The 27,044-nt window shown below is 46.2% G+C and overlaps 1 protein-coding gene and 1 pseudogene across 3 annotated transcripts in view; one reads left to right on the top strand and one right to left on the bottom strand.

The window, feature by feature from the left end:
• SUPT6H (SPT6 homolog, histone chaperone and transcription elongation factor) overlaps positions 1 to 27,044 on the top strand; it is a 41,242-nt gene that overhangs the window by 1,037 nt on the left and 13,161 nt on the right. For both annotated transcript variants that reach the window (XM_030800574.1, XM_030800576.1), the window contains exons 2-24: positions 10,273 to 10,412; positions 11,492 to 11,650; positions 11,746 to 11,822; positions 12,178 to 12,370; positions 12,609 to 12,693; positions 13,365 to 13,638; positions 14,922 to 15,023; positions 15,574 to 15,690; positions 16,040 to 16,129; positions 16,316 to 16,458; positions 18,141 to 18,289; positions 18,752 to 18,850; positions 19,596 to 19,725; positions 19,811 to 19,961; positions 20,138 to 20,292; positions 20,491 to 20,686; positions 21,456 to 21,595; positions 21,718 to 21,835; positions 23,930 to 24,006; positions 24,251 to 24,386; positions 24,685 to 24,822; positions 24,901 to 25,068; positions 26,023 to 26,150. In XM_030800574.1, the coding sequence (XP_030656434.1) occupies positions 10,304 to 10,412; positions 11,492 to 11,650; positions 11,746 to 11,822; positions 12,178 to 12,370; positions 12,609 to 12,693; positions 13,365 to 13,638; positions 14,922 to 15,023; positions 15,574 to 15,690; positions 16,040 to 16,129; positions 16,316 to 16,458; positions 18,141 to 18,289; positions 18,752 to 18,850; positions 19,596 to 19,725; positions 19,811 to 19,961; positions 20,138 to 20,292; positions 20,491 to 20,686; positions 21,456 to 21,595; positions 21,718 to 21,835; positions 23,930 to 24,006; positions 24,251 to 24,386; positions 24,685 to 24,822; positions 24,901 to 25,068; positions 26,023 to 26,150 (3,134 nt within the window). In that variant the 5' untranslated portion in view covers positions 10,273 to 10,303. The remainder of the gene's footprint in view (positions 1 to 10,272; positions 10,413 to 11,491; positions 11,651 to 11,745; positions 11,823 to 12,177; positions 12,371 to 12,608; positions 12,694 to 13,364; positions 13,639 to 14,921; positions 15,024 to 15,573; positions 15,691 to 16,039; positions 16,130 to 16,315; positions 16,459 to 18,140; positions 18,290 to 18,751; positions 18,851 to 19,595; positions 19,726 to 19,810; positions 19,962 to 20,137; positions 20,293 to 20,490; positions 20,687 to 21,455; positions 21,596 to 21,717; positions 21,836 to 23,929; positions 24,007 to 24,250; positions 24,387 to 24,684; positions 24,823 to 24,900; positions 25,069 to 26,022; positions 26,151 to 27,044) is intronic.
• Positions 22,860 to 23,923, bottom strand: LOC100606271 (annotated as a pseudogene). The gene has a single exon (XR_004027081.1). The product of XR_004027081.1 is annotated as a single-stranded DNA-binding protein, mitochondrial pseudogene (transcript).

Below are 27,044 nucleotides of genomic sequence, written 5' to 3'. Positions count from 1 at the left end.
TCCACTGTTTATCTGAAAGTTACCAGTTTGTAAGTCTTCGGTGTTTTGATTACAGAAACATGACTGCTCTTCCATCAGCTGTGAATTTAGCGCCCTTTTTCACGAGTAATGTCCCTTTCACCAGTACAAGTACATTTTTATTCATTTGGCTTGTGTGGCTGCTAGATTGGATTAGCATAGCCTTGCGACTCTAAGAGGTTTTAACTTCATCGGGAGATTAATTACATCAGAAAGTGGTACAGTCTGGAGAGGCTTAGTCAAATTTTACAGTTCTTCCTCTGAAAGCCTACCTAGTGTGGTGGAAACATATGATCTTTGTAGGCAAATACGTTTGCCCTGCTTCTATATTCTTGACCTTAATAACTGGCACTACCATCAGTCCTGCCTGTAATCCTTGTCTTCCTTCCTGTCCACTATTTCCCAATAAAATCAGTCACCAAATCCTGTCTCTCCCTGAAACTGTTCCCATCAGCATACAAATTATGTTCTGATATCCTTCACATCCCTCTCCAACTACATGCCAGTTTTTTAAATTTCCGTTCATAGCTTTCTACCTGTACCAACTCAGCTTTCTCACCTTTTATTCACTCTTCATTTTATACCAATCTGGCTTCTCTTCTGCCCGTTCCATTTTTTTTTTTTTTTTTTTTTTTTTTTTTGGAGACAGGGTCTTGCTCTGTTGCCCAGGTTGGAGTGCAGTGGCCCCATCATAGCTCACTGCCACCTGGAACTCCTGAGCCCAAGCAGTCCTCCTGAGGCAGCTTCTAGTAATCAAGTGCCACCGCATCTACTTTGCCCACTCCATTGAAGTTGCTCTTATCAAGGTCACCAGTGACTTCTGTGTTGCCAAATCCAATGGATACTTTGTTCTCATCTTCCTCTGTCTCTGCAGTATTCAACATAGTTACTCCTGTCTCCAAACTTTCATCTTGGCTTTATTGACATTTCACTCTTGGATTTTGTCCATTTCTCTGGCTGTTCCTTCTGAGTCTCATTTACTAGCCACTTTTGCTCTCTATCTAATGTCTAAATGTTGGGGCTGGTCGCGGTGGCTCACGCCTATAATCCCAGCACTTTGGGAGGTCGAGGTAGGCGGATTACTTGAGGTCTCTACTAAAAATACAAAAACTAGCCGGGCGTGGCGACACGCCTGTAATCCCAGCTACTTGGGAGGCTGAGGCAGGAGAATCACTTGAACCCAGGAGGCAGAGGTGCAGTGGGCAGAGATCGTGCCACTGCACTCCAGCATGGGCAACAGAACAAAACTCCATCTCAAAATATATGTATATCTACATATGTTGGAATTCTCACAGGAATCCTGAGCCTCTACATGCTTCCCTTTAGGTAACCCAGCCCCATGGCTTTAATTACCACCTGAAAGTTGGCAACTTCGAAGTTTAAATCTCTAGTCCAGCCCTCTCCTCTGTGTTGCAGAATCACACGTCAAAAATGCCTGTTTAATTATCTCCATTTGGATATTTCTTAGGCACCCAAAGCTAACATAACCAAAAGAAAGTTTTGGTTTTCTCATCATTCCAAACCTTATCCTCCCGTTTCACTGTGGTGCTCCTATCCGCAGGGTTACCAAAGATAGACCTCTGAGAATCATCTTTGTTCTTCTCCTTTACTACTCCTCTTCCCCAGTCTTTCAGTAAGTCTTGTAACTTCCACTTCCAGAATGTTTTTGTAATCTGTCTTCTATTCTCCGTCTTCACTGCTACCACCTTATTCCAAGCCCCCACCATCTTTTGCCTGGGCTACCACAATAGTATCTTCAGTTTTCCCTGGTTTCCACTCAGATCTTCCTCCAGTTCATTTTCCATGTAACAGAATTCGATCAGAGCAGATCATGTCATTTCCCTACTTAAAACTCTCCAGTGACTTTCCGTGGCCTTTACACCCTGCTTGAGCATACCTCTCCCTTATAGACTGCTGCCTTCACCATGCTCTAGTGCCATCAGCCTCAGGACATCACCTATTATATACCATGTTCTTGCCCACTTTCTCTACTGGAACCTCTCCTCCTAATTCTACAGGTCATATCCTACCTATTGACATCTCAGCCTAAGTAAACTCACTTTGGGTGAGATGAGAATATGCATTTCCTTCTTCACTCTTAGAGCAAGGTTTATTTTATTTGTTGCCAATATGTCTCCTGCACCAGAATATGGGCATCCTAGGGGCATGGACCTAGTCTTGTGTGTGCCTGGCATGTGGTAGGCACTCATTCAATACATATTTATGCCAGGCATGGTGGTTCACGCCTATAATCCCAACACTTTGGGAGGCTGAGGCGGGCGGCTCACCTGAGGTCAGGAGCTCGAGACCAGGCTGGCCAACATGGTGAAACCCCATCTCTGTTAAAGATACAAAGAAAAAATTAGCTGGACGTGGTGGTGGGTGCCCGTAATCCCAGCTGCTTGGGAGGCTGAGGCAGGAGAATTGCTTGAACCCGGGAGGCGGAGGTTGCAGTGAGCCAAGATCGTGCCACTACACTCCAGCCTGGGCAATGGAGCGAGACTCTGTCTCAAAAAAATATATACATATATGTATTTGTCCTAGCTACCTGGGAGGCTGAGGTGAGATTATGGTTTGAGCCCAGGAGGTGGAGGCTGCAGTGAGATGTAATCACACCACTGCACTGCAGTCTGGGTGACAGAGCAGGACCCCATCTCAGAAAATAATAAATAAGTTTTTGTTGGATTAGCAAGTAAATTAAGTTCAGTTCTGCATTTAAAACCCTGCAATGGCTTCCCAGTGCCTAGATCCTTATGACTTCTCCTCCAACCCTTATGAACCATTCTTCCTCTCCTGGGCCTTCTCTGTACCTGCCACCGTACACGTGTTGTGCTAGAAGCACACATCTCCGACATCACTCCCCAAACCGTCTCCAAAGAAGCCAGCTCCTCTGCTGAACTAATTCCTCCTTACTCTTAAGGTCTTTGTTTAAAGTCACTTTCTCAAAACCAGGTTAGGGTGTCTTATTACAGGATCCCATGCTATCCTTATCATCAATTCTCTAAATCAGGGGTCACAAACTAAGGCCAAATAAGGTCGCCCCCATTCATTTACATGTTATGTATGCTGTGCTACAGTGGCAGATCTGGCCCTATAGAGAAAAGGAAAGGTTTGCCAACCCCTGTGCTAGAGCAGGAACTATGCGTTCCCCAATGTGTGTACCACGAGGTTCAGTAACTGTTAATCTCTCTTTGTTTTGCAGGGGTTCTGAATCTGGTTACGTATTTCAGTTGTGCTCTTCTCTTTAGCCCTTACCCTGTTTCTCTAAAGAAATGTGGAAAGAAAAGGAATACATTTTTTTTTTTTTTTTTTGAGATGGAGTCTCGCACTGTCACCTTGGCTGGAGTGCAATGGCATGATCTCGGCTCACTGCAAGCTCCGACTCCCAGGTTCAAGCGATTCTCCTGCCTCAGCCTCCTGAGTAGCTGGGATTACAGGCGTGCACCACCACGCCCAGCTAATTTTTGTATTTTTAGTGGAGACAGGGTTTCATCATGCTGGCCAGGCTGGTCTCCAGCATCTGACCTCAAGTGATCAGCCTGCCTCAGCCTCCCAAAGTGCTGGCATTCTAGGCATGAGCCACCACGCCCAGCCGAATAAATAATATTTTTAAATGAACAAAATTAACTTTTTCTGTATTTTAACATCTTGACTTCATGTAATTAGTTTTTCAGGGTTTTTTTAATTACAAAGAGTTCTGAATTCCAGATTTAAAAGGACTTAAGTAGACTCTAAATACTTTTATTTATTAAACTTTTAGGTTTTGAAATTCCAAATTGGATATTCACTTATAGATACCTTTGGAATAGTCCTAGTCCCTTGCCCATAAAATATAGGATACAAGTGTAATCCCAGCACTATAGGAGGCCGAGACGGGCGGATCACAAGGTCAGGAGATTGAGACCATCCTGGCTAACACGGTGAAACCCTGTCTCTACTAAAAATACAAAAAAAAAAAAAATAGCTCAGTGTGGTGGTGGGCGCCTGTAGTCCCAGCTACTTGGGAGGCTGAGGCAGGAGAATGGCGTGAACCCAGGAGGCGGAGCTTGCAGTGAGCCGAGATCATGCCACTGCACTCCAGCCTGGGTGACTGAGCGAGACTCCGTCTCAAAAACAAGAAAATATATATAAAAAAATATATATATATATATATATATATGAATGATACAAGACAACGTGGAACGTCTTGTAGCTTAAACTCCACCCTAGACTTCTGGGGCTGTTCTCCAGAACACCACGCCTAAATGTTTGCTCATGTTGCCTTCTTCCAGACTGTTTTCTTAAATCCTCTTTTATTCAGGCATCACCTTTTCTCAGATATTCCCCAGCCTTCCCATTGCTCTCATAGTCCAGTTATATAACTTAAACATAACCCTATTGTGCTTTGTCATAACGTTATTAACAAGTTTTTTGAGATAGATTGTGAACTCCACCAGGGTCAGAAGCATATTTTACTCATTTTTATATACCTAAGTCTCAGCACAGAGCTTCACTCTAAAAAAAAAAACCCGGCAAATGTTAATTGAAGCTGCAAAGTGGAAGGAATTAACAGACTAGATCTCTTTTCACTCTGGTCTCCTCTTAATTGCCTCCTACAACTTCTTGTTCAAAGGCAGGGACTGCAGAGGGCCTCCCTTGTGGCAATCTGATCCCAGTTCCATTCCTCTTCCAGCGAATGTCATGGTAACCACCAGCCTCTCCCTTTGAGCCACATCTTGTTCTGCAGCTGTGCTTCTGCCTAGAGAAACCTCTCCCTCCATCTCCCCACTGCCCTTCTAGACCTATTCCAGTTGCAAATTTAACTTACAGTGTGAGTATGGAGAAAAGTTTAAGAGCATAAGTGCTAAATACAACATCCAAACTACATCAGGCTCATCATAGATACCATATATTAATAATAATCATATACAAATAAATACATTAGTGTCTTTATTCTAGAGTAGTTCCCGCTTGTCAGTCTCAGACTGCAGTGCTACTGCAGTCTGCACATCTAGCTCCTGCAAGTTGCAGCAAGTCAGAATTGCTTCTGGCACACCTCTTATAACTGGAAGTCTTGGTATTGAGCTAGATTGGAGGCATTCCCCAGCTATAGCATAGTGTGTGCTTTATTGCTAACCTAGGCGATGGGAAGAAAGAGAACACAGCTATCTTTCCAAGCTGTGTGCAGCATGGAGCACCAGCTGCCCTTGAGACAGAAGATAGCTGTTGTTTTCATCAGGTAGGCTGTGTATTTCTCTGTTAAGTAGGCTGAGGGGCATCTGGTCTGCAGGAGCTGGCATTTAATTTGAAGATGTTGAGGCCTTAAAAGATTGAACTTGTGGGTCTGATAGCTTAATTAAAACAAGCTATGTGTGGGGGCTGCCGTACTCAAATCTATTTTTAATGGTTCAGTTCACGGCTGAGGGGGAGCAATGTCAAAATTAAAATTAGAGCTCCAGATTTAATTGGCAGAAGTTTAAGGCTTTCACTTTTGGCAGTGCTCAAGCTAAAGGACCTTAAGGATAGAGATCTTGGGGGCATGGGGGAGCATCACGCTAACCCCTAGACTTAGTATACCACAGCTCTTTAGGGTCTTTACAGTCATTCCTCAGCTTTTTGGACTCAGGACCCCTTTATATCCTTAAAACTTATTTAGGACTCCAAAGGCATTTTGTTTATTGAGTTATATCCTTTGATATTTACCAGATTCGAAGTTAAAACTCAGACATTTAAAAATATTTATTGATTTTTTTTTTTTTTTTTTTTAAGACGGAGTCTCGCTGTCGCCCAGGCTGGAGTGCAGTGGCGCGATCTCAGCTCGCTGCAGGGTCCACCCCCTGGGGTTCATGCCATTCTCTTGCCTCAGCCTCCCAAGTAGCTGGGACTACAGGTGCCCGCCATCACGCCCGGCTAATTTTTTTTTTTTTTTGTATTTTTAGTAGAGACGGGCTTTCACTGTGTTAGCCAGGATGGTCTCAATCTCCTGACCTGGTGATCCGCCCGCCTCGGCCTCCCAAAGTGCTGGGATTACAGGCGTGAGCCACCGCGTCCGGCCTTATTGATTTATTTTAAAGTAGTAAACAATAATACTTTTTATGAATAACAGTAGTTTTTTTGGGTTTTTTTGTTTGTTTGTTTGTTTTGAGACAGAGTCTCATTCTGTCGCCCAGGCTAGAGTGCAGTAGCACCATCTTGGCTCACTGCAACCTCTGCCTTCCGGGTTCAAGCAATTATCCTGCCTCAGCCTCCTGAATAGCTGGGACTACAGGCGCCTGCCACCATACCCAGCTAATTTTTCATTTTTAGTAGAGGCAGAGTTTCACTATGTTGGCCAGGCTGGTCTCAAACTCCTGACCTCAGGTGATCGGCCCGCCTTGGCCTTCCAAAGTGCTGGGGTTACAGGCATGAGCCACAGCACCCAGCCAAATAATAATAGTTTTTAAAACAAAACATTTTAGTAAGAATGGACTGGGTGTGGTGGCTCACTCCTGTAATCCCAGAACTTTGGGAGGTCGAGGCAGGTGGATCACTTGAGCTCAGGAGTTTGAAACCAGCCTGGCTAACATGGTGAAACTTCATCTTAAAAAATAAATGAATAGGCCAGGCGTGGTGGCTCACGCCTATAGTCCCAGCACTTTGGGAGGCCAAGGCAGGTGGATCACTTGAGGTCAGGAGTTCGAGACCAGCCTGGCCAATATGGCCAAACCCCATCTCTACTAAAAATACAAAAATTAGCCCGACGTGGTGGCGAGCGCCTGTAGTCCCACCTACTCGGGAGGCTGAGGCAAGAGAATCGCTTGAACCCAGGAGGCGGAGGTTGCAGCGAGCCAGGATCGTGCCATTGCACTTCATCCTGGGTGAGAGAGCAAGACTCTGTCTCAAAATAAGTAAATTAAGTAAGAATGACATTTTTTGTTTTTTAGTACAACGGTTTAATGTCTGCCCTAACAGAATACAGCTGTGTTCTCATATGTTTTTGCATTCGGTCTGTTGTGATAACCACATGTCATATAACCTCTGGAAAACTCCACTCTACAGTCCTGAGAGAACAGAGGGGCGAAAACTATTGATAGATGTGGTACTGTCATGAAGAGTCAGGCAGACCTCATCACTTACAGATGATAGTTTTGTCACCTTGAACAAATGACTACATCTCTCTGAGTCTGTTTCCTCCTCTGTTGAGAGAGAAGTGTGCTGTAACTCATAGGACAGTGTAGGGATTAATAGAATACTTGTTCCCCTTGACAGGGACATAAAATAGTAGGATATTTGTTAGTGTCTGGCACTTGGTAGGTGTGTAATAAGCATTATTCCTCAGGGTACTTTTTAAAAAATTGCTTAAAATACCCAAGAAAGAACCATATTATTTTGGTTGGGTTTTGTGTGTGTGTTGTGAGTTTATTGTCCAGTTCTCTTCCTATGCCTGTTCTGTGTGTCTATTGTAATATATAAAACGATTTTATGGTCCTTATTTTCGTATTTCTCCCTCTAGGAGACATTCAACTCCTTGAAAATGAACAATCCGGCCGGGCGCAGTGGCTCACGCCTGTAATCCCAGCACTTTGGGAGGCCGAGGTGGGCGGATCACCTGAGGTCAGGAGTTCAAGACCAGCCTGACCAACATGGAGAAACCCCCTCTCTACTAAAAATGCAACATTAGCCAGCATGGTGGTGCATGCCTGTAATCCCAGCTACTCGGGAGGCTGAGGCAGGAGAATCGCTTGAACCCAGGAGGTGGAGGTTGCGGTGAGCTGAGATCACGCCATTGCACTCCAGCCTGGGCAACAAGAGCAAAACTCCATCTCAAAAAAAAAAAAAAAGAAAGAAATGAACAATTCTCTTCAAATCCCCAGCTCTTAGCAGAGTATATGTGCATGGTAGGCATTCAGTTAGGTTTGTGGAAAGAATGGTATCTGAAACCTCAACTGAAAATTGAACATTCCCCCTCCCTCCTATACCTTCAGTTTTGTTTTCTTGAGTTTAGTTAATTTCAAGTTCATTGGTTATAGTATTGATTGAGCTCCATAAGGGCAATTTTGAAGAGATTTAGAGCCACAGAACTTAAGGCACCTTCAGATAGCCATTAGCCACCCTTCTCTCCCCTCCCACTGCTATCTTTAACTGGGAAGATGGCAGCAGTGTGAAAACATAAGTAGTTTATTTAACAGACACTTAACAGTTGCTAATTTGTTAGCAGCTAATTTGTTGCTAATGTGCTGCAGCACACCTGAAGGGATATAGCTTTTCTGGTGCAGAATCACAGAGTGCCTTGTAATGCCTCTTGTATTGCCATTTATGTTTTCATGATTTTTATTAGTCCCTCCATTGGATATGTTCTTTATCTTCCAGAAGCTTGTAGTCTAAGTGGGAGAAAGGTACATGGGATATATCCCATAGACCATTTTACTGGACAGGGTGAGGAGTGATGCTGAGTGTGTCAGCAGCCAGCTTTAGGTTCCACAATGGAATCTTGTTATGATGATGTGTGCTGTTTTTTAAGTCCTACTCAAGGCCCATCAAGCTCCATGTTACAGTTCTTGAAGATCCCTACTGTCGTTTCCAGGCTTTGGATGAATCTGAAAGCAGGGAAGTAGAAGATAAAGTTGGGGTTGGTTGGTACAAAATTACAGAATACTAAGGAAAATTAGGCTTAGGATTCAAATTCTAACTCAGTTAACCCATTTTGAAACAATAGGTTCTTTCCCCTATGTCGTGTAATATTCTCAACTATCCTCTAAGGTAGGTAGCGCTATTACCATTTTCCAGGTTAAGAAAGTGATATTCAGGCATGTCCAATAATTTGCTTAAGTTTATGTTTAGCTGGTAGGGTATGAAACCAGGATTTGACTTCTACTCTTGAGCCCAGCAGGCTTTCCATTTAACCATGTTGCCTTTATTTTGTAGGACATGGAAGCCTTTCAAGATTTTTTGCCTGCAAGGGGAGTAAATGATAAAAATAGGCCCTTTTTGGACCCAAATGCCCCAACCAGTACTCACACAAATCGGCTCAAGTTCATGAAGTATTTCTGTGTTTAATCTATTGAAAAGAGATTTTGCTTTTGACTTTGCTAATAAGTATGAATAGTGTATGTAAACATATGAAAGCACCTTTTATAAAGTTGGCACTTACTGTTTCCAAGCCTCCTAGGAGCAGATCACATAATCCCACTGTACCACCATGTCCCCACTTAATTGTCCCTACATTACTTTCTTTCCTCATTTGCCCATTCCTGTCTTCAAATGGTAAGTGAGGTAAAACTCTGGGGAGGAGAGATGATACATATACAAGTCTGGTATAATTGCCTTCTTTTTCTTTTTCTTTTTTTTTTTTTTTTTTGGAGACACATTTTGCTCTTGTTGCCCACGCTGGAGTGCAGTGGTGCAATCTCAGCTTACTGCAACCTGCACCTCCCGGGTTCAAACCATTCTCCTGCCTAAGCCTCCGGAGTAACTGGGATTACAGGCACCTGCCACCATACCCGGATAACTTTTGTATTTTTAGTAGAGACAGGGTTTCACCATGTTGGCCAAGCTGGTCTCAAACTCCTGACCTCATGTGATCCACCTGCCTTGGCCTAAGTGCTGGGGTTATAGGAGTGAGCTATCATGCCTGGCCTAATGGCTTTTTTTTTAGACAGAGTCTCACTCCGTCGCCAGGCTGAAATGCAGTGGCGCAATCTGCAATCTCCACCTTCCGGGTTCAAGAGATTCTCCTGCCTCAGCCTCCCAAGTAGCCTGGCTTTTGCCTTCTTTTTAAAAGTACGTACGAGGCCGGGAGCGGTGGCTCACGCCTGTAATCCCAGCACCTTGGGAGGCCAAGGTGGGCAGATCACCTGAGGTCAGAAGTTCAAGACCAGCCTGGCCAACATGTTGAAACCACATCTCTTCTAAAAGTACAAAAATTAGCCAGTCATGGTGGCGTGCGCCTATAATCCCAGCTACTCAGGAGGCTAAGGCAGGAGAATCACTTGAACCCAGGAGGCGGAGTTTGCCGTGAACGGAGATTGCGCCACTGTACTCCAGCCTGGGTGAAAGAGTGAGACGCCACCTCAAAAAACAAAACAAAAAAAAGTACATGTGAGAGAAGCAATGCTGGGAGGAATGGATAATGGAAGAGCTGGAACCATCAAATTCTTCTTTTCTTCTCCCCAAGTGGGAATGTTGAGTGGGCAGAGCAGTGGCAGGTTGCTAAAAGGCTGTTTGTGGGAAAGTTTAAGAGCCCTCTGTACAATCATGTGTCCCATTTTTTTATCCTTCACTCTTTTCTTTCCCTAGTTGTCTTCAGGCAGAGTGAGAAGCTGCAGCAATGTCTGATTTTGTGGAAAGCGAGGCTGAGGAGTCAGAGGAAGAATACAATGATGACGGCGAAGTGGTACCCCGAGTCACCAAGAAATTTGTGGAAGAGGAGGATGATGGTGAGGAGGCCCCAGCCTCAAGCTTCTCCCCACTATTGCTAAGCTTTGGATAGTTGGATTCTTGCTGATGAAAGGCTCAGGCTCAGCACAGAAGTTATCACACATGAGGTACCAGCTTGAGAACTTTAAGTCATTCTTAGCAGATACTAACTGAGCATCTGTCTGTATGCCAGGCACTAGGCCTGGAACTAGAAATATAAAACAACAAAGATCCAGCTATTGTGGAGTTTACTTTAGTGGGGGGGTGGTTGATAATAAATCAATAGATAAGTCTGTATAGGCCGGGCGCGGTGGCTCATGCTTGTAATCCCAGCACTTTGGGAGGCCGAGGCGGGCGGATCACGAGGTCAGGAGATTGAGACCACGGTGAAACCCTGTCTCTACTAAAAATACAAAAAATTAGCCGGGCGTGGTGGCAGGCGCCTGTAGTCCCAGCTACTCGGAGAGGCTGAGGCAGGAGAATGGCGTGAACCCGGGAGGCGGAGCTTGCAGTGAGCCGAGATCACGCCACTGCACTCCAGCCTGGGCGACAGAGCGAGACTCCGTCTCAAAAAAAAAAAAAAAAAGAAAAAAGATAAGTCTGTATATAATACTGTCTGCTTTTAGACCTAGCATTGTTGATATTTATTCACCTAGTTTCCTATTTCTCTGGCCAAGCCCAATCTTTAGAATTGTCAACAGAGTAGAACCACGAAATGACTTCAAGGCGGTAAAGGGACGTACGAGTTTTATCAAAGGAATTATGGTGAAAAAAGGAATATAGCTGCTGAGTTTACAAACTGAGTAAAACAAAGTTATTGGTGGCTATAATAATCTAGTAATGATTTTGAGAAGCCAAAGTGACCAGGAAGATCATCCTGCCCAAAGACAGATGGTGAATGTAGGGGGAAAAAACATTCTTTCCACATGCTGCTACTCTAGGTCAATGGCTATGTTTTGCATCTTTACATGAGGCAGAAGAGTGAACATGGCACCCAGGTCATTAGGTGCAGAGCAAATGGATAATCATATTAATCAAGTGACCCTGAACCTCTAGCCTGTTTTTTAGTCTCCATGCCTCAAACATGCATGTCTTCCAGATGAGGAGGAGGAGGAGGAGAACCTAGATGATCAGGATGAGCAAGGCAACCTGAAAGGCTTTATCAATGACGATGATGATGAAGATGAAGGGGAGGAGGATGAGGGCAGTGACTCTGGTGATTCGGAAGATGATGTTGGCCACAAGAAGAGAAAACGCAGTGAGTAGTCTGTCGTTGGCTCAAGTGAGGCTTGGGTGGAGGTTGCAGCGGAAAAGGGCCGCCTCATCACCATGGGCAACACTTTGTTTCTTCAGCCTCTTTTGATGACCGCCTGGAGGATGATGATTTTGACCTCATTGAGGAGAATTTGGGTGTCAAAGTCAAAAGAGGAGTAAGTGTCATTCTTTGTCTTTGTCCCTGGGGGTGAAGGAAAAAGCCCTGGAAATTTCAATGTCTCTGGGTGAGGAGGCACATGCAGGACAGTTTGGAGAACATTAGAGCATGGTGTTTGGTATCATTGTACTACGGAGCCTAGATTTGCATCCCAGATCTGGGTGCCTGTTAGAGAAAGTCTTGTCCAAGTTTCAAGGATGAGCTTTGAGGCTACAAGAGCATCACTCAGCATGTTCTTTCCCATCTCTCTTGGTCAGAGTAATTGTGGTGGGAAGAAGGGAGTGAGACCGGAGATTCGGTATCCGTATGCCAGACTCCTCAGATCCTGATAAGGCAGGTTTTCCCACCCCTAGCAAAAGTACCGGCGTGTCAAAAAAATGTCAGATGACGAGGACGATGACGAGGAGGAATATGGCAAGGAGGAACATGAGAAAGAAGCTATTGCGGAAGAAATCTTCCAGGATGGGGAAGGGGAAGAAGGGCAGGAGGCCATGGAGGCCCCCATGGCTCCTCCAGAGGAGGAGGAGGAAGATGATGAGGAGTCAGGTATGTTATATTAGGCAGGGAAGCCAGTGTTTGGATGGGTGTTGGGATTTCCTGGCCCATGGGAACAGGGTGGAAACCATTCCTTAGCTACATCCCCCAGCATTTGACACAAAGAAGTTCCTTTTCAGGAGCTTCCCTTCTCGGTTGCTCACTGGCCACTCACATAGTAGGAACCAAAGCAATTTAGTCCTGGCTCAGCCCCTGACTCTGAGCCCCAACCCCTCCTTTTCCTCCCCAGATATTGACGACTTCATTGTGGATGATGATGGACAGCCTCTGAAAAAACCTAAGTGGCGGAAAAAGCTTCCTGGATACACAGACGCGTGAGTGGGGTCTGGTACAAGGTGGGGATAAAGTGATTGAGTGGGCCCAGTCAGGAAGGAGGAGGTCAGAGGCCTTTGCCAAAAATGGGGCATTCCCAACTTGCAGCCATTTTGCTTCCCTGCCTCAAATAACCTCTACCAGGCAGTGATTTCAGACTGCTCCTGGAAGCCCTGGGAGCTGTCTCTGCACTCTAGGGCTACTGTAGGATTGGAGTAGAGCCCCACATGGGCAAGGCTCCAGCATTCCTCTTCTGCCTACAGCTCCATGTTTATTCAATTATATATATATTGACATTCTTAATATAATTTTGTTGAAAGATAAATGCCCGCGTCACAATTTACAAATTTGAAAGCTTTTGCTCTAAGGGAATACTGTAATGCCTTAGCAGAAGATGGGTCCACTGAGCAAGATTTAGACCCATCTGCTCTGTTGCTATTTGATTGCTGTCACTTGAAGGTGGCAAAGATGAGCTTTTTATTCTTCCATATACAACAGTTTGCCCAGAAATATCCCCCAATGAAGCCTTTCGTCCACAGTGAATATGGTTATTTTGTTTACCTTCCTCCTAACCCTCTCAGTTCCCTTGGGACAAGTAAAGGATCTATGCAAGGGCTGCATTTCTCTCCTCTCACCCGAACCTGAGCCAACTGCCTCTTGCTGCCACCTACAGGGCCCTGCAAGAAGCCCAGGAAATCTTCGGTGTGGACTTTGACTATGATGAATTTGAGAAATACAATGAGTATGATGAAGAACTGGAGGAGGAGTATGAGTATGAGGATGATGAGGCTGAGGGTGAAATCCGAGTGCGCCCCAAGAAGACCACCAAGAAGCGTGTGAGCCGTAGGAGCATCTTTGAAATGTATGAGCCCAGTGAGCTAGAAAGCAGCCACCTCACAGATCAGGACAATGAAATCCGAGCCACTGACCTGCCTGAGAGGTTCCAGGTAAAAAACCACCAGCCTCTGCTCTTCTACCAATCCGTAATTACCTTGTAGCCAAGAAATAATCTAGCAAAAGTCTGGCATTGAGTATCCAGCACAGGCTTTGAACCTCATCTCACCCGGGGCCTGGGAAATCCAGCTCTTAGAGAAGGGAAGATAGACTCCACCTTGCTTACGGTTCTAGAAATACTGTTTTCTTTAGAAATCTGTGAAATGCAGTCTGGGTGCTGTGGCTTACACCTGTAATCCCAGCACTTTGGGAGGCCAGGATGGCAGATTGCTTGAGTCCAGGAACTCAAGACCAGCCTGGGCAACATAGGGAGACCTTGTCTCTACAAAAAAATACAAAAAACTAGCTGGTTGTGATGGTGCACACCTGTAGTTTCAGCCACTCAGGAGGCTGAGTTGGGAAGATTGCTTGAGCTTGGGAGGTTACGGCTGCAGTGAGCCATCATTGCACCACTGCACTGCAGCCTAGAAGCAGACTCTGTCTCAAAAAAAAAACAAAACAAAACTATGAAATGCTTATGGCCAGGCACGGTGGTTCACACCTGTAATCCCAGCACCTTGGGAGGCCAAGGTGGGTGGATCACCTGAGGTCAGGAGTTCGAGACCAGCCTGGCCAACATTGTGAAACCCCGTCTCTACTAAAAATGCAAAAAATTAGCTGGGCGGCCAGGCGCGGTGGCTCACGCCTGTAATCCTAGCACTTTGGGAGGCCAAGGCGGGTGAATTGCCTGAGCTCAGGAGTTAGAGGCCAGCCTGGGCAACATGGTAAAACCCTGTCTCTACTAAAATACAAAAAAAAAATTAGCTGGGTGTGACAGCGTGCACCTGTAAGCCGTTACTTGGGAGGTTGAGGCAGGAGAATTCCTTGAACCTGGGAGGCGGAGGTTACAGTGAGCCGAGATCGCGCCATTGCGCTCCAGCCTGGCAACAGAGCGAGACTCCATCTCAAATCAGCTGGGCGTGGTGGCGGGCACCTGTGATCCTAGCTACTCAGGAGGCTGAGGCAGGAGAATCATTTGACCTCTGGAGGTGGAGGTTGCAGTGACCCTGGATCGCGCCATTGTGTTCTAGCCTAAGCAACAAGAGCGAGACACCATCTCAAAAAAAAAAAAAAAAAAAGAAATGCTTATTTCATGCCAGAACAACACTGGTATGGCATTTGTAGAACAATACTGGAAATGTGCACTTGATCACATGTTTCTGTCCAAAAAGGTATGTTTTTCTTAAGTGAGACACAAGATAAAGTCAGTCTCACCCTGTTGTCTTACCCACTGCAGCTCCGCTCCATCCCAGTCAAGGGGGCTGAAGATGATGAACTAGAAGAAGAAGCTGACTGGATCTATAGGAATGCTTTTGCCACCCCAACCATTTCTCTCCAGGTACGCAAAAAAGATCCTTAGGTTTTGACATGAACCAAAAGACACTTCATCAAGATGGGGAGTTCTTCCTCCCCTATTTCATACATCCGTGTGCCTGGTATAGAAAACTGTGTGTATGGCCAGGCACGGTGGCTCACGCTTGTAATCCCACCACTCTGGGAGGCTGAGGCGGGCAGATCACGAGGTCAGGAGATCGAGACCAAGGTGAAACCCCGTCTCTACTAAAAATACAAAAAATTAGCCGGGCGTGGTGGCGGGCGCCTGTAGTCCCAGCTACTCAGAGAGGCTGAGGCAGGAGAATGGCGTGAACCCGGGAGGCGGAGCTTGCAGTGAGCCGAGATCGCGCCACTGCACTCCAGCCTGGGTGCGAGACTCTGTCTCAAAAAGAAAAAAAAGAAAACTGTGTGTATGTAGTCCCAACAAGTGTGTGTATATGAGAAAAATTTTTTAGATTTCATCTAGAAAGGTTATCCTTTGTTATTAAACAATCTTGTATGGTAAGACAAACCAAGTAAACATTGTCCTGCTGTTTCTTTATTTTCCACTGTAGGAAAGCTGTGATTACCTAGACCGAGGGCAGCCAGCCAGCAGCTTCAGTCGGAAAGGGCCCAGCACAATTCAGAAGATCAAAGAGGCCCTGGGCTTCATGCGAAATCAGCATTTTGAGGTAACACCTCAAGCTCTGGTGGCCCATTGGTGAGAAATTTAGTTAGGGGATGAGGGAAAAGATAGTTACCTAAATGAAGTGGGAGTCCCCTTCCCCTATCCCCTATCCATGACTCAACAAGTGTTAGGACCAGCAGAGACCCTAGTGATCATAAGAACAATGCTACCCTGTCTGCAGCTTTATTTTCTCCTATTGAAAGCACCAGGCCTTAGAAGGGCTGTGAGGGAGGCCAGGCTTCTGACTGTTGAATTTCCTGGAGCTGTTTCTCCAGGAAGTCATTATCTACTGACAGAGAGGATCTTAGCAAATCTGTCTTCTCTGAGTGACTGCAGTCTCTTTGCCATCCTAGGTGCCTTTTATTGCCTTCTATCGAAAGGAGTATGTGGAGCCTGAGTTGCACATCAATGACCTATGGAGAGTCTGGCAGTGGGATGAAAAGGTAATGTGGATCCGTGGCCCCCAAGAGGTGTGGGCCAGGGAAGGCACCATTACTACCAGGATACCACAAACCCAAACCTCCCAGCCCTGTCTAGTCCCCCCCACTAGGTTTTCTGGTAAGGAACAGAGCAGCCTTGAGTCTCCAGGGCTGAACACAAGCTCTAATTCCTGCCCTACTTCACCTTAGTGGACCCAGCTGCGGATCCGTAAAGAAAACTTAACACGGCTGTTTGAGAAGATGCAGGCTTATCAGTATGAACAGATCTCTGCTGACCCTGACAAACCTCTTGCTGATGGCATCCGGGCTCTGGACACCACTGACATGGAGAGGTAAAACATGCGGCGTTTATTCCATTATGGGAAGCCCTCAGACCCAAGGCTGGCCCTGCAGGAGCACTGTTAAACCTTGGAGAATGTGTAGCACAGGGCCCCATCCCTTAGAAATCCAACTTGTCAACCAGGCACAGTGGCTCACGCCTGTAATCCCAGCACTTTGGGAGGCCGAGGCGGGCAGATCACTTGAGGTCAGGAGTTCAAGATCAGCCTGGCCAGCATGGTGAAACCCCATCTCTACTAAAAATACAAAAAATTAGCTGGGCGTCGGGACGGGTGCCTGTAATTCCAGCTACTCGGGAGGCTGAGGCAGGAGAATTGCTTGAATCTAGGATGCAGAGGTTGCAGTGAGCCAAGATCGTGCCACTGCACTCCAGCCTGGGCGACAGAGCTAGACTCCATCTCAAAAAAAAAAAAAGAAAGAAAAAGGAGGCCAGGCGCAGTGCCTCATGCCTGTAATCCCAACACTTTGGAAGGCTGAGGTGGGCAGATCACCTGAGGTCAGGAGTTCAAGACCAGCTTGGCCAACATGGTGAAACCCCGTCTCTACTAAAAATACAAAAAATTAGCTGGGTGTGATGGCAGGCACCTGTAATCCCAGCTACTCAGGAGGCTGAGGCAGGAGAATCGCTAGAACCTGGGAGGTGGAGGTTGCAATGAGCCGAGATCGTGCCATTGCACTCCAGCCTGGGTGACAAGAGCAAAACTCCATCTCAAAAAAAGAAAAAAAAGGGGCTGGGCGTGGTGGCTCACATCTGTAATCCCAGCACTTTGGGAGGCTGAGGTGGGCAGATCACCTGACGTCAGGAGTTTGAGACCAACCTGGCCAACATGGTGAAACCCCGTCTCTACTAAAAATACAAAAATTAGTCGAGTGTGGTGGTGCGTGCCTGTGATCCCAGCTACTCGCGAGGCTGAGGCTGGAGAATCTCTTAAACCCAGGAGGTGGAGGTTACAGTGAGCCGAAATCACGCCATTACACTCCAGCCTGGGTGACAAGAGCAAGACCCCATCTCAAAAAAATAAATAAATAAGACATGGTCTAGGGCTATCATGTATCTCGGTTTTGTTTTTGGTTTTGGTTTTTTTTTTTTTTTGAGACAGAGTCTCTGTCGCCCAGGTTGGAGTGCAGTGGTGCAATCTTGGCTCACTGCAAGCTCCACCTCCCAGTTTCATACCATCTGCCTCAGCCTCCCAAGTAGCTGGGACTACAGGCGCCCGCCACCATACCCAGCTAGTTTTTTGTATTTTTAGTAGAGATTGGGTTTCACCGTGTTAGCCAGGATGGTCTCTATCTCCTGACGTCATGATCCCTCCGCCTTGGCCTGCCAAAGTGCTGGGATTACAGGCATGAGCCACTGCACCCAGCTATGTGTCTTTAAAAAAAAAAAAAAGAAATGGTCTTTCTCTGTTGGCTAGGATGGAGAGCAGTGGTGTGGTCACAGTTCACGGCAGCCTCAACCTCCCGGGTTCAGGTGATCATCCCGCCTCCAGTCTGGGCAACAGAGTGAGACCCTGTCTCAGAAAAATAATAACAATAGTAATAATAATTGGAAAAAACTGGTTGGGATCCCATTTTAGTTGGGATACTGCCTTTTGGGAATTGGACCTCTTGTAGCCAAATTGGGATATACCCTTTCTGCAGTGATGACTGAAACCTTATGTCTCTTCCCTTTCAGGCTCAAGGATGTCCAATCAATGGATGAACTGAAAGATGTCTACAACCATTTTCTTCTTTATTATGGCCGAGACATCCCTAAGATGCAGAACGCCGCCAAAGCTAGCCGCAAGAAGCTGAAGCGTGTCAGGGAAGAGGGAGATGAAGAAGGTTAGTGCTGGAAAAGAAAATCCAGATTTGATGGCCGTACATGATGGCTCACGCATGTAATCCCAGCATTTTGAGATGCCAAGGTGGGTGGATCACCTGAGGTCAGGAGTTCGAGACCAGCCTGGCCAACATGGTGAAACCCCATCTCTACTAAAAATACAAAAGTAGCCAGGCTAGGTGGCACATGCCGGTAATCCCAACTGCTCGGGAGGCTGAGGCATGCCTGAACCTAGAGGTGGTTGTTGCAGTGAGCTGAGATCATACCGCTGCACACCAGCCTGGGCAACAAACCGAGGCTCTATCTCAAAAAAAAAAGAAAGAAAACCTGGGAGACTTGACGGCCTGTGGCATCTTGAAGGAGGCCCTTGGCTGGGTACCCTTTGAGGCTTCTCTCCTAATGTGTCAGATCGTTGGGAGTGATTGGAAACTAGAACCCTAAATCTCCCCATGTTTTCTTCCCAGGTGAAGGTGAGGAGGCAGAAGATGAGGAGCAGAGGGGGCCCGAGCTCAAGCAAGCCTCTCGCCGAGACATGTACACCATCTGCCAGAGTGCTGGGCTAGGTAAAAGCTAGCTGCTTTGGGATTTAGGCATTCTAGCCTGAGCAGGGGGAGTTACCCAGAAAAAAGACTGGTAGGTAGGAAAAAGAAGGGCTATCTGGGTCAATCACCAATCCAATCCTGAACCAGCCTATTACCTGGTCTTCAAAAATACTTCCTCTCCACACCCATTCCCGCCTGACAGTGATGGTTCAGCCTCTCCCTAATTTCCTGAGATAATGGGAAACTCATGATTGGAGGGAGAGAGTCCAGTCTGTCTGTTTCTTCCGCCTTATAACAGCCCATCAAGTGTTTAAAATCAGTTTTTTCATTGTTCTTTGACCACCTGGTCCTGCTCATTCACTGTTTAAATTCCAGTGCCTTAGCTGGGCACAGTGGCTCACGCATGTAATCCCAGCACTTTGGAGGTCAAAGTGGGAGGATCACTAGAGCCCAGGAGTTGGAGGCCAGCCTGGTCAACATAGCAAAACTCTACAAAAAATACAGAAAAAATTAGCCAGGAGTGGTGGGACACACCTGTAGTCCCAGCTACTCGGGAAAGCTGAAGTGGGAGGATCACCTGAGCCCAGGAGGTTAAGGCTTTAATGAGCCATGATCACACCACTGCACTTTAGCCTGGGCAACAGAGCGAGACCGTCTCAGGAAAATAAAAAAGGCTAGTTCCCAGAATTCCAACTCCAGATTCTGAAAGCCGAGAGGTTTATCAGCCCATCTGCTGCCTTACCCTTCACTCTTCTGTTTGCTTTAGATGGCCTGGCCAAAAAGTTTGGGCTTACTCCCGAGCAGTTTGGGGAGAACCTGCGGGACAGCTACCAGCGGCACGAGACAGAGCAGTTTCCCGCGGAGCCCTTGGAGCTAGCCAAGGATTACGTTTGCAGGTAGGCATGCAGCAGGTGGCTGACAGGAGGAGGGGCCTGAGGACCACAACGCCCTGGTCCTGTAGCTGCACCATTTTCCCCACAGCCAGTTCCCTACTCCAGAAGCTGTGCTAGAAGGCGCCCGCTACATGGTAGCCCTGCAGATTGCCCGTGAGCCCCTTGTCCGGCAGGTGCTGAGGCAGACCTTCCAAGAGAGAGCCAAGCTAAATATAACCCCCACCAAGAAAGGTAGAAAGGTGAGCTGAGTGAAGGGCTTTGATCCAAGATGTGCCCCAGCTCTTTCTGTGATTGGCCTCAGTTTCTTGCGTTCCACTTCACTGAGTTGTGTGTCTGAAAGCAGAAAGGCTGTCTTTTCTCCTGGGGCCTGGCCCAGCCCATCCACAGGCTCATGATTCCCCCTTCATGTGTGCAGGATGTGGATGAGGCCCACTATGCCTATTCCTTCAAGTATTTAAAGAACAAGCCTGTTAAGGAACTGAGAGATGACCAGTTTCTCAAGATATGCCTGGCTGAAGACGAAGGGCTCCTCACCATTGACATCAGCATAGATATGAAGGGAGTGGAAGGGTAAGGAGAGCCCTGGGCTGGCAACTCTCTGGGGAAGGCCTGGTGAGGAGTCTGGTGGAGGGAAGGGCCCCTCAGGAGTGGGGAACCACAATTTCAGAGTTGAGCAGGCTGTCGTCTCTGGCTTGCTTAGAATGTTCATGGACATTGGGTGTCACCTTTTCTCCATTCCTGACACCATAGCTTTGTGTCTCTTCTCAGCTATGGCAATGACCAGACCTATTTTGAAGAGATAAAACAGTTTTACTACCGAGATGAGTTCAGCCACCAGGTGCAGGAGTGGAACCGGCAGCGCACCATGGCCATCGAACGGGCTTTACAGCAGTTCCTCTATGTGCAGATGGCCAAAGAACTCAAGAACAAGCTGCTAGCTGAAGCCAAGGAATATGTCATAAAGGTGAGGACAGAGACTCATGATTTTTTTTTTTTTTTTCGTGACAGAGTCTTGCTCTGTTGCCCAGGCTGGAGTGCAGTGGCGTGATCTCGGCTCACTGCAAGCTCTGCCTCCTAGGTTGACGCCATTCTCCTGCCTCAGCCTCCCGAGTACCTGGGACTACAGGTGCCCACCACCATGCCCAGCTAATTTTTTATATTTTTAGTATAAAATATGTTATATTTTTAGTATAAAATAACGGTTTTACCGTGTTAGCCAGGATGGTCTCAATCTCCTGAACTCATGATCTGCCCGCCTTGGCCTCCCAAAGTGCTGGGATTACAGGCATGAGCCACCACGCCCAGCCGAGACTCATAATTTTTAGTAATATGATTTCCCCAAACTATAGCTGGGCATGAAGGAACCCCTTAGGAATAGTCCCATAGCTAATGGAGAAACCCAGGGGGGCAGGTGAAGCATAATCTGAGAGGGAGTGCTAACAAGGCCACAGGGGCCACCTCCAAGACCTCTCTGCTCCAGGAGCTTCTTTCCTCCTCCACCCCCACTCATCCAAACATTCTTTGTTTATATCACTGTTCTCTGTATACTCTCCTGTTTCCACAAGCAAGATATGCCTTCAGGTGGTGGTAAGCCTGCCAATAGCTAGGAACATCTGCACAGAAGAGTACACACCCTCGCACATGTATGTATGAGTGTTTCCATAGCACACTTGGTGAGCCTGATGACCATAATGTCATCGTGTATGTAATATCTGTTGTGTCTCTTCCCCCAGGCCTGTAGTAGAAAGCTCTACAATTGGTTGAGAGTGGCACCCTACCGACCAGATCAGCAGGTGGAAGAAGATGACGACTTTATGGATGAGAACCAAGGGAAGGGCATTCGAGTCCTCGGCATTGCTTTCTCCTCTGCCAGGTAACAGCCTATTTTTGTCTCCCCAGCACCATCTCTTACTTGTCTAACTAATTTCATTTTTCTCTCATTCATAACTTCACATTGCTGATTATTGCACTCTTGTTTTTCTGTCTGTCTGGCAGAGATCACCCTGTGTTCTGTGCCCTGGTCAATGGTGAAGGAGAAGTGACAGACTTCCTTCGACTGCCCCATTTTACCAAACGGCGAACTGCATGGAGAGAGGAAGAGCGGGAAAAGAAGGCAAGTGGCTAGGACGAGGATACTAAGTGTACATCTGGAGTATGTCTTATGATTCAGTGGAGATAAGTGTTTATGGTCTAAGCAACATCCTATGCAAGACTGATTGTGTCTGATCTGGTCACTGACTTGTCCCCTGGGATGCCTCACTTCCATGAGCAGTAGATGGCACTCAAGTTATCTGGTACAGGATTTGCTTCTGGCTTGAGGCCAGTTCGTAGGCCTTGTGTGCTTCTGGAGTTGCTTTAACTGCCTCTTTTCTTACCAGCATCTGGGTCAGGCTGTTCCAGCAGCTGAAAGCCACTGAGGCATGAAGCCAGCCTTTTCCCTGCTTTAGCCTTTCAGGGTCTCTTTTTTCCAGGGAAAGAAGACTTTCAATTCATTTGGTTGGTATATTTCTGAATTTTGTTTATCCTAATGGTATCTGTACTGTCTTTCAGTTTTGTTGACAGAGCCCCATTCTTGAAAGAAAAACTTCTTAAGAAACAACTATTTTTTAAATTTTATTATTATCATTATTATTATTATCATCATCATCATCATCATCATTATTATTATTATTATTATTGAAACAGAGTGTTGCTCCGTCGCCAGGCTGGAGTGCAGTGGCAAGAACTCACCTCACTGCAGCCTCTGCTTCCCAGGCTCAAGTGATCCTCCTGCCTTCCAAGTAGCTGGGACCAGAGGCGTGCACCACCACGCCTGGCTAATTTTTGTATTTTTTGTAGAGACAAGGTTTCACCATGTTGCCTAGGCAGGTGTCAAACTCCTAGACTCAAGTGATCCATCTGCCTCAGGCTCCCAAATGCTGGGATTACAGGTGTGAGCCACTGCACCCAGCCCTTAAAATCTTGAAATGGAGATCAGAATATCTAATAGTCCTAACTACTCACATTTTAGCAGAAGTCACACCACAAATGAAATAGCCACAAAAGGAGGACATACAGGAGCGTGAGGCACTGGAAAGTAAATCATAAGAAACTGGACATCTTTAAGCTGAAGGAAATCATACTTAACCATGTTGACCTTTTTTTTTTTTTTTTATGTAAAAGAGTATTTTAATTCTTGTCCTTGGGAGCGATAAAGATTATACATGACTTGGAAATGAGACTGTACCAAATGATGGCCAAAGAAGAATCCTCCTTTCTACTTCTTGTTCGTCTGGTCACTCAGAAATATAATATTATCAGCTATGATTGTTGTTGCTTGTCGCCTCACATTATTTTTATCCATGTATTCACCATAGTCTATTTTCCCTTCCAAATAAATTCGAGACCCCTTTTTCACATACTGATATGCCACGTCTCTGAGGCCTGGCCGGAATACTGATATTCTGTGCCATGTTGTCTTTTGAGTGATATCACCCAATTGGTAAACTTCACTGTCCCCTGATCGCCACGTCTCATTAGTTGCTAGAGAAAATATTGTGACTGGATTTTTTCCTTCCACCTGTCTCAAGACAGGGTCCTGACCCACTCGCCCAAGTAACTGCACACGATTCAAGGATCTTTCAAGAACCAAACTGGTAGTTGTTTCGGACTCATGTCTTACAAACTGACGAAGTACCTGTAATACAGGTCTTCGAAACATGGCTTCTGTTTTCTTTTCTTACAGTCTAATCTTTAGGCTCTTCCTGACGCTCTAGCCCGAGCAGCCCAGCCATGCAGGGGATCACTTCCGGTGCACAGGGAACGCAAAGCTCGCTAGAGGAAAAAGGCCATGTTGACCTTTTCAAAGGGCCCTCACCCAAAAGAGGGCAGCTATTAGTTCTTTGTTTTGCTTCATCAAAACTAGAACCAATGGCTAAGTATTAGATTTTGGTTTACAATAAAAAAGAACGGTTTCCTAACCTCATCCTTGCGACCTAGCCAGTGCCAGCTAGTACCACTGGAGTGCAGTTCTATCAGTGGAATTATTAAGCCGAGGCAGGGTTGGCCAACTTTCAGGAAGAGGTGGGAATAGTTCCTTGGTAGCACCTTGGACCAGATATCTTCTGAAGACTTCCAGTTCTTACAAGATCTCCAATATAGGGAGACAGAATTTCCTGAAATCTTTACATCCTCAGAGCCATTCAGCTTCAATTTTCTTTCAATCCAGGCTCAAGATATTGAAACGCTAAAGAAATTTCTCCTGAATAAGAAGCCTCATGTAGTGACAGTTGCAGGAGAGAACAGGTAGGTAGGGATTAGACCACACCTGGTTTAAGGCTGTGACCCAACTCATCCCTTATTATTGAATCTGGCATATGCCCATAACAGATGGGGCTTGGGCTTGTGCTTGTGCGGGGAGTGTCCCTGGGGATGTTTGACCTCATTTTCTTCAAAGCCCTTTCCTCCCCTACCTCTTCACCCCCAAGGCAGTCATAAGACTGTCCATCCCTAAGAAAACGTATTCATTGACCAACACTCATCCCACCAGGGACGCCCAGATGTTGATTGAAGATGTGAAGCGCATTGTACATGAGCTGGACCAGGGCCAGCAGCTGTCATCTATTGGGGTAGAGCTGGTTGACAACGAGTTGGCCATTCTCTATATGAACAGCAAGAAGTCAGAGGTAATGCTGGAGCCCTACCCTTAGGGCCTGCCCAGGCAAGTGCTATTAATCCCAAAGAGGTTAAATTGGGAAACAAAGGTTATCAGGGGCACAGGACCATACCTGTGTACTTATCCATGCAGAAGTTCCCCGTTTTGCAGTTATGGTTCAGATTGGGAGTCCCAGAAATTAAATCAGTCTCAGGAAAAAACATCCCAGAGAAGCAGAGAAAATGATTTAAACCAGAATGGTTTGGATTTCCTCTTGATGTTGTAGCTGAGGGGATTTTAAGGCCCTGCTGACCCTCGTTTGACTCTAGGCAGAGTTCCGGGATTACCCTCCAGTGCTGAGACAGGCCGTCTCCCTGGCCCGGCGCATCCAGGACCCTCTGATTGAATTTGCCCAGGTGTGCAGTTCCGATGAAGACATCCTGTGTCTTAAGTTTCACCCCTTGCAGGTGAGTAGGATTTGACGGGCAGGCTCGGGTGAAGGGAAAGGCAGAGTAACCTTACTCCTGCCTGCTGAATGTCAACAGGAGCATGTGGTGAAAGAGGAGCTGCTCAACGCCTTGTACTGTGAATTTATCAACCGAGTCAATGAGGTCGGGGTCGATGTCAACCGTGCCATTGCCCACCCTTACAGCCAGGCCTTGATCCAGTATGTTTGTGGCCTGGGACCTCGGAAAGGGACCCACCTCCTGAAGGTAGGATTGGAGTGAATTCAGAAATTTTTAAACTTGCCATTTCAGGCCGGGCGCCGTGGCTCACGCCTGTAATCCCAGCACTTTGGGAGGCCGAGGCGGGCGGATCACAAGGTCAGGAGATCGAGACCATCCTGGCTAACACGGTGAAACCCTGTCTCTACTAAAAATACAAAAAATTAGCTGGGCGTGGTGGCGGGCGCCTGTAGTCCCAGCTACTGGGGAGGCTGAGGCAGGAGAATGGCGTGAACCCAGGAGGCGGAGCTTGCAGTGAGCCGAGATCGCGCCACGGCACTCCAGCTTGGGTGACAGAGCGAGACTCTGTCTCAAAAAAAAAAAAAAAAAAAAAAAAAAAAAAAAAACTTGCCATTTCATTGACTATGAATATATACATTGTCTCAGTATAATTTGATAGATCAGGAGGACCAAGGTCAGTGACTTGTCCAAAATCACTCAGCTAGTGAGAGTCAAGAGTCTGACTTCAGACCCAGTTGGCCAAAGCTGTGCCCCTCACTGCTGCTTGCACCACCACGCCCAGCTAATTTTTTGTATTTTTAGTAGAGACGGGGTTTCACTATGTTGGCCAGGCTGGTCTCAAACTCCTGACCCCAGGCGATCCACCTGCCTCAGCCTCCCAAAGTGTTGGGATTACAGGCATAAGCCACTGCGCCCGGCCAACTAGTGTTAACTTGTAACTTATAAGCCATACATTAGTTGTATATGGTCTTTGGTGTAGGTATAACATCATTTATTTGTTTATTATTTTCCCATTTAAAGCAAGGCTTTTTTTTTCTTTTTTTTTTTTTTTTAATTTTGAGTGGTCAATAGCATGCTATAGTGCTCAACTAGATACTGGGTGGGACAGAGTTTTTGTTATGAGGGTTTAATAGAGACTGGAACAGTCTGGGGAGGTGGGGCCTCCCTACTGCCCTGGCTCAGTCCAGCTCTTTCCTCCAGATCCTGAAGCAGAACAACACCCGGCTCGAGAGCCGGACCCAGCTGGTCACCATGTGCCACATGGGTCCCAAAGTCTTCATGAATTGCGCTGGCTTCCTCAAGATCGACACGGCCTCCCTGGGGGACAGGTGATGCCCTCTGCCTGGATGGGGCAGGAGGAATTCCCTTGGGGGCTTTGTTTTCAGGTTTCAGGGGTTAGGGCTATCAAAGGACCACAAGCCATTTTAACTTAGGAAATGTTTTAAAGAAAAGGTAAGGAACTTTATTCAGTCAAGAGCCCCTGACCTATGGAAAAGATCGGTTCAATTATGTGAAACATTTTCCGTGTGAGAGAAACATAAAAAGTACCAGCTTAGCTTATAAATTAAGCATGGAAAACACAAGATTTTGTTCAGTAAACACAAACTTGCTTTTTTATTATTATAGTTTGTTGTGGCCAGATAAGGGTGGGAATAGCAGGGGCAATGAAAAAGGAGTTTGGGGGTATGAAGAGATAAGGAAGGGGGAGAGAGGTTTGGTATGTTTTGAGATGATGTTATTAAGAGAAAGTTCTATTCACTTGGACTTTGGACTTCACTATTGACCTCTTCCTCTCCAGAAGTTATCAACTCAGTCTTTGGAGGATCTTTTCCACGGGCACATAGCTCCTCATTCAGTAATGGAAATCAGTGGGGAAATAGGCTTCAAGTTCTAAAACTTCATTTTCCACTCAGCTTTGCTGTAACACTCCACGAATAACATAGGTCCATGTGAGTGCACGGGCAAGACCAGCCTGGGAAGGCTTTATGGGGGAAAATAGCTATCAGCAAATTTTCAAAGGTTTTTTTCCCCTTTCTTGATTTATCTTATTATGAGACTCATATAAGTTCATCATATAAAATTCAACATATAGAAATATTATGCAGAAAGTGGAAGTCCCCCATAATCCCACCCCCCAGAGATAACTACCATAACAATTTTATGTATACTACAGTTTTTCTAAATTTTATTTTTGCTATGCATTTACTAACTACCCATTTACT

Source organism: Nomascus leucogenys, chromosome 19 (genome assembly GCF_006542625.1).
Source record: "Nomascus leucogenys isolate Asia chromosome 19, Asia_NLE_v1, whole genome shotgun sequence".
Classification (NCBI taxonomy): domain Eukaryota; kingdom Metazoa; phylum Chordata; class Mammalia; order Primates; family Hylobatidae; genus Nomascus; species Nomascus leucogenys.
Note: the sequence above shows the minus strand (reverse complement) of the source record. Positions and strands in the feature narration are given on the sequence as shown.